The sequence below is a fragment of the Botrytis cinerea genome, chromosome 2, assembly GCF_000143535.2.
Source record: "Botrytis cinerea B05.10 chromosome 2, complete sequence".
NCBI classification, from domain to species: Eukaryota; Fungi; Ascomycota; class Leotiomycetes; order Helotiales; family Sclerotiniaceae; genus Botrytis; species Botrytis cinerea.
In genome coordinates, this window is record NC_037311.1 from 2369018 (window position 1) to 2381815 (window position 12798).

The following is a 12798-nucleotide window of genomic DNA, read 5'->3' on the forward strand; positions in this document are numbered from 1 at the left end:
TGACAGTGAATTAAGTTGATGTTTGAATTTCGTCTTCTAATTCCCTATTCTGATGAAGACGTTTGTTTATTGTACAGCCACGTACCCCGAAAACAGACCGTGAAGACATTTGCCCCCATAAAAAGCAGACCATCCATAACGCATTAAAAAGAAAACCCCAAGGTCCTCGAACAACAACAGCCATCATCTATGAGATGACCCCAGAGCTCAAGCATATCCGATATTCCCCCCTAAACCCCAAAGAAAAGACAACTTATTTCGTGGATGAAGAGTACTTGGTAACAGCCTTGGTACCCTCAGAGACGGCGTGCTTGGCGAGTTCACCAGGGAGAATGAGACGAACACTGTGTAATGATTAGGAATGAAAGATGGAGGCAATTGGGTTGGCACATACGAGGTTTGGATTTCTCTTGATGAGATGGTGCTCTTCTTGTTGTAAGCAGCGAGCTTGGATGCCTCAGTGGCGACGCGCTCAAAGATATCGTTGACAAAGGAGTTCAAGATGGACATGGCGCGGTTGGAGATACCAGTATCTGGGTGGACTTGCTTGAGAACTATGCAAAGTGTTAGTTGTTGTTTCGTAAATGCGACGCGTCATAATTGGGAGCGCGATCGGAAAACGCAAGTGGATTCGTACCTTTGTAGATGTATGAAGAGTAGGTCTCCTTGCGTCCCTTCTTCTTGCGTGGCTTTCCTTCGCTGGTGGTGGTCTTCTTGCCAGCATCTTGCTTACTAGCTGGGGCCTTTGATGCGGATGCAGGTGCCTGTTTTTGAAGGTGTTAGAAACGGCATCTGGAGCGCGCACTGAGAATAAACACGTACCTTGGCGGCAGCTGGTGCCTTGCTTGCAACTCCCTTTGGTGGCATTTTGAATTTAAAATTTGTTTGGATTGAAAAATGTAAGGCTGAGATTGATGTTGATGAGTATGGAGATGGAAGATGGACGTGGGTGTGGTTTGTTGTTAAAGTTATCGAAGATGAAGGGGATTGAAATTGGGAGATGAAGAGTTTAAATGAATATTAAGGTGACAAGAATCACCAGTTCGCGTCTCCCAAGCTTTTTCCTAAGCGTGCTGGAGACTCTCTAAAATCATTGATTGGATGTCGGATTAATGTGGAACTGCCGTCGCGACCAATCATATAATTCGTCCAGTCGGCGGGTCGTGCCTTCTGCTTATAAAATACCCCAAAACGCTCTAGCTTGTGGAAGGAGCTCTTTACGGCGTTTTTTTATGGGCAAAGCAGATCAGATCACGACTTTTGACGGCTCTTGTTGATAAATGTTCATCCCCATTCCCATCTTCTTTTAATCCAAAACATCTCTCCTCCATCCACCCAAAACTTTCGAAAACCACTTTCTAGAATTCTTACTTGAATTAAGTTCGTCCATCGACTTAACCACTTCCCACATTAATTTTACTTTCTAAACAACTTTCAAAATGACTGGAGGAAAATCTGCTGGAGGAAAGGCGGGAACCACCAAGAACGCGCAATCGTAAGTATTTCCCTTGTCTTTCGCAGCACAACTTGCGACTTTTGCGTTCCACTTGCAATTCGCAGTTGCATCTGAACGTAGTCAATTTCACATCTTGAGTTTCCAGTGCTGACTTGTCTCTTTTAGCCGTTCATCCAAGGCTGGTCTCGCATTCCCAGTTGGTCGTGTTCACCGTCTCCTCAGAAAGGGTAACTACGCTCAACGTGTTGGTGCCGGTAAGTCATGTTCATCGAACACATTCTAGCTGCCTGTTCCTAACGCGTATCCATCAGGTGCCCCTGTCTACCTCGCTGCTGTTCTCGAGTACCTCGCGGCTGAAATTCTTGAGTTGGCCGGTAACGCTGCTCGTGACAACAAGAAGACCCGTATCATTCCACGTCATCTCCAACTCGCCATCAGAAACGATGAGGAATTGAACAAGCTTTTGGGACATGTTACAATCGCACAAGGTGGTGTCTTGCCAAACATTCATCAAAGTAAGTTCCTTCAGTCACAGTATTACATATCACTTTCTAACATGATTTTAGACCTTCTTCCAAAGAAGACTGCCAAGACTGCTGGTGGAAAGCCTGCCAGTCAAGAGCTATAGATTTTTGTTTCTGGGTTGTTGGCTTGAGATGGTCTGCTTTTATGATAATGGGGTGTCGTATGGGTATGGGTTTATGGTTATTTTTTCGCGTTCCGGTTGTACATTAAAATCCATGGCAATGGATTAGGATTGCTTTCTGAATCAATCTTATGAATGAAAAATCCGAATGATCATTCTTCATTATTTTCCAGAATACTTTAGTTCCCTCCTTGATCGGTGCAATGAAACATGAATATTAAACAGGGAGTTGGATCTTGGACGCGAGACGCGTTTGTTTGTTTTGGATTTTTTCGAATGTGGGATGAAGCTTCTATGTTCCAATCATTTGACGGCCGCTTTCCTAATTTTTGTCTCCTAGCTTCCACCTTAGTATTCTAATGATGTTTCTTGATTCTTATATATCGCCTGCAACGTGCCTGTTGCTTGAATTTATGCTCATTCAATTCCAATCATATCGGACTAAACAAAAATCACTAGAGAAAGATGCGTTCAGATTCTCTGAGGGCGTGTCTGGAAACCTTGTCGAATTTCTTGTGCTATGTACAATTCCTCAATTCTTCCACTGATTGTAACTTCGCACTGTAGCGATCTGCCCTCGTCCCCATGAAATCCCCAGTAACTTACAAAGCCATCTTTGCAGGAGCTATGAAATGTTAATGCGGCGATCTCAGCAGTCGATTTATTGTATAACTTACGGTCGAGAATTGGAGATGGAAGATTGCGCTCGTATTTCGATCCTGGAAAGAGAATATTGTAAGTAAATGATATGGATACAACCAGCCAAGGGAAAACTGACCTCCAGGGGCAGTGGGTGGGCGATATGGATCTGGATGCTTCCACTTCTCGAGTAAATCCTCTGTCTCTTTGAATAATGCCTGCGAGTCACAAAATTAGTCTACACTTCCCCCTTTGTATCAATTGGGCTACTTGCCCTCTGCAGTCTTGGGTCGTGGACAGTTTTTTGCGCCTCGAATAGTGATCTGATGTACAATGCTTGCCCTCTCCAGAGATGCCTGTGTACGGACCAGTCCAGGGAAAGCTTCAGGGAGCGTCGATAAAGCGACCTGGATGCAAGATTGTTAGAGCGGGTAGTCTGTACGGCATGGGATGTAGATGCTCACGATACTGTAGATCTGGTAGACATTGTGAATCAAGTATAATCTTTTTTTCCCCACTGGGTGCTGAAGATCGATGGCAATGCCAAAACACGACAACTATTGTACCTGGCCCCTAAAGATCTAGCTGTCTTGCAATAAACGCTATTGATGGGAAACGTCTAAACTGTGGTTGGTGGTTGGTGGTCGCGGAATGAATATTCAGCAAGCGGAGTGGAGGTTGATTGTTGGAGTGCTACTAGGTATATGGATGTGGGAATATTGTACGGGCGTCTGCGGGTACGAATGTCGGGAAAACGCTTCAAAATTCGCGAACCCGGAAAAGACATCATACAGGAAATAATTAACCAATCTTATCCTTTACCTGTTTCTTTTCGCATGCGCATTTATTGACCTGCAAAATAGGTTCTCTATTTCTTTACCTACAACTCAGGTCTTCCTCTTCTTCGAACTTCTCTCTTATCCTCGCCATCCGGCTTCCGGAACATAACCTCTTCGTCTTCTCTCTCCTTTCAAAATGCTTACCAGGAGGGTTTTAACAGCCTCGCGATTTTTGCTGGCTCAGCGTTCCGCCGCACCACAATTGAGATATCCACTCCCAGTTATTCAGCAATTTCGCAGTTATGCCGACAAAGTTGTCAAAGTACCAGAGATGGCTGAATCCATCTCTGAGGGTACTTTAAAGCAGTGGTCGAAACAGATCGGTGATTTTGTTGAGCAGGATGAGGAAATTGCTACAATTGAGACAGATAAAGTCAGTACATTCCAGCATATGCTCAAGGGGCACATGATTAACGGGAGATATTTTAGATCGATGTTGCTGTCAATGCTCCCGAAGCTGGCACAATAAAAGAATTCTTGGCCAATGAAGAAGATACTGTTACCGTTGGTCAAGATTTGGTCCGTCTCGAACTTGGGGGTGCTCCAGAGGGAGGTGATAAAGAAAAGGCCTCTTCGGAACCAAAAGAGGCAGCATCAAAAGATCAATCGACATCTTCGGATCCTGAGCCATCTAAGAAAGAGGATTCGAAACCCAAGGAGGATTCTAGCTCTCCTCCACCTACGGAAAAAAAATCGGAACCAAAGGAGACACCAAAGCCCAAACCATCGGAATCTAAGAAGCAGGAATCATCATCTAGTAGTTCCAAACCTTCTTTGGGCAACCGAGAGGAGCGTCGTGTATGTCTTCTATGCGGTACTTGACACAGTTCGTCCGGCTAACAACGTTATTAGGTCAAGATGAACCGAATGCGACTACGTATTGCTGAGCGTTTGAAGCAATCGCAAAACACCGCCGCATCTCTAACTACTTTCAATGAGGTTGACATGTCATCTTTGATGGAATTCAGAAAGCTCTACAAAGATGAGGTGCTCAAGAAGACTGGTGTCAAACTGGGATTTATGAGTGCCTTTTCTCGTGCATCTGTGCTTGCCCTGCGAGACATCCCTGCAGTAAACGCATCCATTGAGGGTCCTAACGGGGGTGACACCATTGTCTACAGAGATTATGTTGATATCAGCGTCGCCGTCGCCACTGAGAAAGGCTTGGTAACTCCCGTTGTTCGCAACACTGAGAGCATGGACCTTGTTGGTATTGAGAAGACTATTGCTGATCTAGGCAAGAAGGTATGTTTATTCTGTAGCATGTTTGACTCGATCCTTACTTACTGGTTCATAGGCTCGTGACAACAAACTTACGATCGAAGATATGGCCGGTGGAACCTTTACTATTAGCAATGGCGGTGTGTTTGGTTCATTGATGGGTACACCCATCATCAACCTTCCACAAACCGCTGTTTTGGGTCTACATGCTATCAAAGACAAGCCCGTTGTCGTCAATGGCCAAATTGTTATTCGTCCAATGATGTATCTGGCCTTGACCTATGATCATCGTCTACTTGATGGAAGAGAGGCTGTCCAGTTTCTGGTCAAGGTTAAGGAGTACATAGAGGATCCAAGAAGAATGCTTTTGTAGACAAGCGGAGTCATATTCTTGACTGTAAAATCATACCTCGGAGTGCATAACTGTAATACAAGACGAAGCATCAGAAAGCCCTCGGGCATCCGAGCTTTAACGCTATCTCGTTGATTCCGATAATAGCATTCATTAATATGTGTTTTATGATTACATTCTATTGCAATTGCTCCAGGAACATTCAATAGTATACAAATACCAATGTTCGGAATCACGATGTGGTGTAGTTTGTTGTTGACATGCAGTTGGTCATTGCGATCAAGAAGTCTGCTGACCATGTTTTCTCATGGATCCCATCCGGTTGTTATCATGCATATATGTATCACATACTTGTTGTTTTATTATGCACTTCCCTCGTGGTTTAATTAGGCCACATTATGCAACGCCTGCTCGTCATTGAGATGTTGTGTACATCGCTATCAGTACTACCCCTGTACTATAGACTCCTCCTGATGCGCACAAGTTGCAGCCCCTATAATTACCGAAGCCAACTAGTTCAAGTAGTCGATCCATGGTTTTAATAAACGACTGGACGCAGTCTATTTTCCAAATTGGAATTACAGTCGTAAAAGTTTCAAGCTTGAATTCGTTCAATGTGGGAATGCAGTCCTATACGGTGGGTGGACTTGATGTTTTCTTTCCCTTCAGAATACTACGAGTGCATCCATCTACCTAGCGACGAGTCGCTATAATAGGGATCGTGATGTTTGGTCAATACTTTGAGGCAGCTCTCACTAACTAGTATAATGATGGCACTAGCAGCAATGCCCTGTAGAAAAGTGCAAGTATCACTGTTTAGTCTAGTGAACAGCACTAGATAGATATACGAGGATTTATATTACTACTATATGAGTGTGGATGGCGCAAAAAAAAAGCTGTGGTAGGATTGCTCCGCTGGTGTTGGATTAAGATCTTGTAGAAATGTCGTTTACCGGGTGAAAGGTAATAATTCAAAACTTGAAACTTTCGCTCTGGTTGTTCGAAAGTGCTAGCCTTGAGTCTAGGCCTAGACTTGAACTATCGGGCTTTAAGCTCCTCGGCTGATTAGAAAATGCATGTCCTTCTGATTTAAGTAATCAAGATCATGGCAAGTATGACTTTTTCCAGTTTCCTTCTCCTAGAACGAACTAGTATGGAGAGTGTTGAATATTAAGTGTAGTTGAAATAAAATAGCTTCTATACCTCTCTGATATTTTATTGATAGAGATGATAACACCTTGATTGATAACACAAGTTTATATTGTTCTACAACATTTGTCTTCATTATAATATTAATATAACGGGTATTCTAATGAGTAGAGTACAGATGACAAGAGTTATAGTTAGTAATATTCTATTCTATCTAGAGAGCCATCGATATTTGAAAACAGACAGTTCTTATGGAGAATTACTACGAGACCAGTCTTCTCGCTAATTCTACCATGATATACTATCATCTCAAGGTCATTTACCTACTTTTGTATATCAAAAAAACCTTCAATTTTGTAATCCATCTAGTCAAATTTGATGTATAGTTGGTTAAACAGTACTAGCTATCGAGAAAACAATTTATAGAACTTAGAATTTCTTATTGCTTCTTATAAAATTTTCAAAGTTGTAGAATTTATAATCTTTAGTTCGTTTTTCTTAATGATTAATATAATATATATATATATAAAACTATAATTATAGTAAGTTATATAACAATAAGTTAATATAGTAATGTTTTATAATATTATTATACTACTAGTGACCACTTATTAAAATCGCATCTTAAATCGTTGTTTTAGTATTTTTATTTATAGTTTTGATATTATTAACCCTATATTTATATCTAAAAATTTTTGGGGAGAAATATTAAAATATATTAAATTCTAGAAGTATAATAATACATTATTTATTATAGAATTCAAAAACTATAAAAATAAAAACGATTTCATTGATAAATAATTCTATAATATTTAATTCTATAATATTATAATTTTGTTATTTATTTTAAAAAGCATTTTAAATTCTTTTATATACAATTTCATGACTATTCTTTGTGTAATTATTTTATTTTATTTATAACAAATACATATTGATTTAAATAATAGTATACTCTAAACAACTTGAATTTCTTTTAAATAAGTTTTAAATCTTTAATTTAATATTCTTATAAATCATAAATACTAACAATTCAAAAAATCCATTTCTTATAATCAAAGAGTTCCTTTTTATCTTTTTTTTAATACTCATCTTTATTTTAATATTCTTATAAATTATAAATCCTAATAATTCAAAAAATTCATTTTTATCTCCTTTTAAATACTTGTTTCTTTTTCTTATTATATTATCTATTTTTTAATTAATAAAATCAATTTCACAATATATAAAAATATCAGAAAGATAAAAAAAAGATAATCAGATTTCTAAATAATAATAATAATATAAAAAGAGTTAATACAATTTGTAAATTACTAAAATTATTGATATTAATAATTCAATCTTAATTTTACTTTATTCTAATAAAAGATTTAAAGATTTATAGAGAGCATTATATAAAGATACTAGCCGTCGGGGAAAAAGAAATTTTCAGACTGTAGATTCATAGAAGCTTTTTTTTTCTTTTTTTCAAGATATATAAAATTTTATTTTTATTTCTTTAATCTTTATGGGGGCCAGCCCCCAAGCCCCCGATCCTCGCTACGCTCGAGATTTAATTATAAATAATAATAATAATAATAATAATAATAATAATAATAATAATAATAATAATAATAATAATAATAATAATAATAATAATAATAATAATAATAATAATAATAATAATAATAATAATAATAATAATAATAATAATAATAATAATAATAATAATAATAATAATAATAATAGTTTATATAAAGATATGAGAAATGTAATTAAATTTTAAAATCTTAAAATCTTATAATTCTTTTTTCTTTTCTAATTCTCTTTCTTAAACTTTTCTATAGATTCTAATTTAGATTCTAATTCAGATTCTAATATTGAAAAACGTCTAAGGCAATTGTGCTTAAGGCATTTATATCTCTGCTTACTAATACACCTCTAAATATATCTTCTTTTAATTCAATTTATTCAATTTATTGATTCTATTATTATTATAAAGCTTACCTTGAAATTAATTAAATTATTAAAAAACTTTCAGTTGCTTTAATCTAATTATTTCTTTTTCAATTGAATTTTCTTTTCTTTTAAAGTTGTATGTTGAATTGAAATGATTTTGTACAGTTTTTTCTTTTGTTCAATTGGAAAGATTAAGTTCCAATCAATAGAAAGTTTCATATATTACTTATAACTAATCAAAAGAGATTGTATAAATCTGCAAATATGAAAATGGCCTGTTATATAAATATATGGAGTACAAAATTACTTGGTGTGCCTCTACGAATCCATTAGATCTTTACCCTTCAACGATTAGTAGTAGTGCTTAGTGATTATATATATTAACATCTTAATTAATATTCGAACTAATGTTGTTGATACATCTTTACTTTCTTGTTTTTCTATGATATTCCAGGAACAAAAGCTTGTTGATTTTAAAATTTTGAAATATTAACATTAAAATATGAAGGGAAAATTGAAGAAATATATCATTACATGAAAATTTCTTAAATTTATTTTAAAGAAGTAGGAAATGGATAATCTAGAATTATATTTTTAGAAGTTGTTTCAGCTATATGTCAAATAAAACTTTGTTATATATTCTAAGTCAAAACTATTCCTTTTTATTGATTTCTAATTCGAATAATGCTGTTGAATACCTATGAAATACAAATCTAATGAATCTAATAAACGTAGCTAGGCAAGATATAATATCAGGTGATATAATTGTATTGCTTGATAGCCTAAAAATTGAGAACATTGATATGTACATAACTTATAGTTATATATACTACTACATATGTATTGTTAAAACTATTCCCTTAATACTATGAAATAATACGACCAGCCTTTTAATATTTATTGATTTGAGGATTTAGAATAATTGTTTCAAATATTATTCAATTATAAATAACAAAAGGAAAAAATACAGAAAGAGTTTAAATTATATAAAATGTATTGATAATAACAAATTATAAAATCCTTCCTCTATTGCTCTATGATTTTCCAATCGTAATAAATTTACCATTTTTAAAATACCTCATAAAACATACTGATTGAAATTATTAAACCTAGGATTTTTCTTAGACAATGTGATAATTGTTATAAAACATGAGTTTCATGAATTTTATAATCATCACAGTAGATTAGATTCTTAATTGTAGTATTCAATTATCATTAAAAACTATATTAGAAGCTCAATGTTATATTGAAGTATATGAAATAATAAAAATAATTCTTTTAATTTAAACAATAATTTGTTGCTATAATTTTTAGCTTATAACCAGTAAAAATGATATCACAATTAAAATTCAAACTTTATATAAATTAACAATCATTACTTTTTGTAATACTATATAAATCTTTTATTTTCTGATGCCAAAACATTAATATTAATTTTTTCTTTCATTTTAAAGCAAATTTTGATTTTGATGTTGATTTTCACTAATTTGTGTATTATTAATTTATCTTCAATTATGATTATGTATTTGTTCTTTAAATAATTAAACAACTCAATTCAGAAAATTAAAGAGGGTTTAAAATAATTGTCAAATTTAAAAGACAATCTTAAAACGATTAATTATAAGAATTGAAAAGTGTTCTTATTCCAGTCATTTTAATAAGCCAAATTTTTTATATTTGTTTCATTTCATTATTGTCAATTATGTTCTAAAAAAATTTAACAGATTTTATAAAAGTCTTTTAAATGCATATATCATTTTCGAAAAATAAATTTTTAATTTTATTTAGATTATAATTTTGATTAATTTGTGAATTCTTCATAATAAAAATAATCCGTACTTTTACCAAAAAAACAAATATCAAATAATCTATAAAAATTAATACAAAGTTGGTTCTTTTTCAGATGATAATTCCAGGATGTAAAAATAGAATATCAATAATATAATTAATTGACTATATACATGTGTTATAATCTTTAGTATTTTCTATTTATTTTATCTAATTCAAGTTACATTAAATCAATAGTAATGACAATAATAATAGAAGACATCTTTAATAAAATTAACTAAATTATAATAATAATATTCTAATAAACATTCAAGGTTTTGTATTGAATCGATAGAACATCTCACATTTGAAGTTTTTTTATACTTGTAATTCTAATCTTATTAGGATCATTCTTTAATTTAATTACCTTTTGACTTTTGTGATTAATGAGGTATAATATTAAAAAATGAATTGAGATTTTAAGTTGTTTATAATAACTATAGAATTTTAAACTTGTATATATTGAAAAATTGAATTTATAAATTCTAATTAATTTTTTGTGATATTCTATATAAGCTTATTTAACATCAAACATATGAGGAGATTAGTGAATATTCCAATTAATGCGATAACAATGTTTTCTTCTTCTTTTTTTTTCCATTCTTTTTAGTATTGATGCTGTGTTTTAATTCTTATAAATAGAAATACACAATGTTTGATTTTCATCACTAATATATATTGTTTTGATAAGTATTGAATTTTATAATCTTAGAGAAATCTAGAATTAATTGTAATCCTGTTATAAAAATTTATTAGTATTATACATATATGTTTAAAAAAAAAAGTGTAGTTCATCACAAAACATACTTACTCATAAAAAAGCAATAAGTATATTATTAAATAAAGAATCTTTATAATGAAGATTCAACATATAAAATTATTGTCTCTCATTACCTGCATGGCTATGTATGTTATCAGTCTTTCAGCTTTTTTTTGAGATGTATAATAATTTCAATGAAACATATCACAATATTGTTATTTGTTTCCAGGAAAAGTAACTTGAGCTTTTTTACCATACAATTTCATGTGTTTTTGAATATTCTTAGATAATTCAATAATGAAGAAAATCTTTTTAATTATACACATTTTATACATCAGAATAGAGCATAAAGAATAATAAGCTTAAAGTTCATTAACATTTTCATAGAGTGTTGATAAAACAATAATTAAATGTCACGGAAGAAACAAACCTCTATATAAACCCAATTAGCCCAAGGTGGTGGCGTCACTTTTAGCGTGACATTGAAATTTTCATAAATCTTAAGTACATACTCAAGGTCTTTTTATATTCAACCAGTATTATATATAAACTCATACGAGTGACCAATTAATCATTCAACATATTTATAATAATATAGTAAATCATTTTGACATGTTTTTCATATCTTTTGAAAATTTCTATACACTTTCAATATTAAAACACGTAGATCTTTTAAACATATCCTGAAGGAAAATAAGACTATTGACGAGTGTATTGATTTTTAGAATATTAGATTTAGTTTAAACTTGTTATTTATAATAATAATGTTTTTTTTGTGTGTGTTTTTAATAACAAAATAATTTCCACAATATAAATAATAATTTGTTTTATTCAGAACATACAACATAAAGAATTTTAATAAATACATAGGTAATTAAGTTTTTAACACACATGCAGTTTATTGAGAAAAAAATTGTATCATATTCTAGCTTTACATTTAGAATAATGTAGTTTATCAATATGTGGCCCATATCAGCATATAGCCCATTTCGAAAATCACCTAAATCAAACTTTCTTAAGTATTCATATTTTAATAACTAATTGATATTTTTTGAAAATAAAAACTTAATTAATAATATTAAGAGTTCAAATATTCAAAAATGTAATTCTTACTTTTATATTTCTATTATATCAAAAAAAGAAATGAAATTGTTACAATTTTCGTTACAAAAAAATCATTTTTATAATAACTATTATATAAAATTAGATTTTTAAAAATTCATCAGAAATTCTTATTATTTATATAAATAATTATAAATTTTTTTTTTAAAAAAAATCAAATTACATTAATAAATAAAGAAAGTACATGGTTATGTACAAACGAATTTTGTATGTGTTTTGAGATGAGCTATATGCTGATAAACTATGTTATAAAGGGTTTGTCTGATGTTTTTTAACTATGAAAATATTATCGAACATTCAATATCATATCAAAAACCATTAGTTCAATTTGAAAAGTAAATATTAGTATTTGATTTTATTAAAGATAATCTTGAATATTTCTGTCCCTTTTTTGTGTGTACTAAATGAAAGTATAATAAAAAGATCTCATTTATAAATATACCTATTAACTCATTATTTTTTCAAACAAAAGAAACTGCATAGGTGTATTTCATTTTTTGGGATTTCTGGAATTAAATGAATTTTACTTTGAAGCCTAAAATTTCATTCTTAAATAAAAAAAAAATAATAGGTAGTTATAAGATTAATTAAATCTACTTAACGTATTCTTGTATTTCTTTAAAATAAAGTAGAATTAGTTTTATATTATTGATATTGTTATCACAGTTTTATATCAATACTAACTATTCAAAAGATTTATGATAATACATTCGATCTCTTTTCATTACTTTTGTAAGCTGATTAGTATATGATTTGAAATTTTAAAAATTACAAATCTATGCATTACTTTTATCTCAATTTATATTTTCAAATCTATATTATTCAATAATAATTGAATCAATTGATTAGAAT

General features: G+C 32.0%; 4 protein-coding genes across 4 annotated transcripts; 2 read left to right on the forward strand and 2 right to left on the reverse strand.

Annotated features, from left to right (window-relative positions):
* Positions 1–6: 6 nt before the first annotated feature.
* On the reverse strand, positions 7–1134 carry BCIN_02g06790 (hypothetical protein). The gene is made up of 4 exons (XM_001550494.2): positions 823–1134; positions 638–764; positions 395–554; positions 7–344 (listed from the first exon to the last, which is right to left on the reverse strand). The coding sequence occupies exons 1-4, from the start codon at positions 865–867 to the stop codon at positions 254–256; spliced, it is 423 nt and encodes a 140-aa protein (XP_001550544.1). The 5' UTR covers positions 868–1134; the 3' UTR covers positions 7–253.
* Positions 1135–1193: 59 nt separating this feature from the next.
* Positions 1194–2326, forward strand: BCIN_02g06800 (hypothetical protein). The gene is made up of 4 exons (XM_001550493.2): positions 1194–1495; positions 1622–1710; positions 1768–1971; positions 2023–2326. Exons 1-4 carry the CDS (start codon positions 1440–1442, stop codon positions 2082–2084), a joined length of 411 nt encoding a protein of 136 aa, XP_001550543.1. The 5' UTR covers positions 1194–1439; the 3' UTR covers positions 2085–2326.
* A 190-nt stretch (positions 2327–2516) lies between these two features.
* BCIN_02g06810 (hypothetical protein) lies at positions 2517–3466 on the reverse strand. Its single transcript, XM_001550492.2, has 5 exons — positions 3206–3466; positions 3016–3148; positions 2881–2959; positions 2780–2821; positions 2517–2727 (listed from the first exon to the last, which is right to left on the reverse strand). The coding sequence occupies exons 1-5, from the start codon at positions 3226–3228 to the stop codon at positions 2705–2707; spliced, it is 300 nt and encodes a 99-aa protein (XP_001550542.1). The 5' UTR covers positions 3229–3466; the 3' UTR covers positions 2517–2704.
* Positions 3467–3523: 57 nt separating this feature from the next.
* Bckgd2 lies at positions 3524–5388 on the forward strand. The gene is made up of 4 exons (XM_024691474.1): positions 3524–3953; positions 4010–4378; positions 4433–4825; positions 4878–5388. Exons 1-4 carry the CDS (start codon positions 3717–3719, stop codon positions 5172–5174), a joined length of 1296 nt encoding a protein of 431 aa, XP_024547245.1. The 5' UTR covers positions 3524–3716; the 3' UTR covers positions 5175–5388.
* Positions 5389–12798: the final 7410 nt, after the last annotated feature.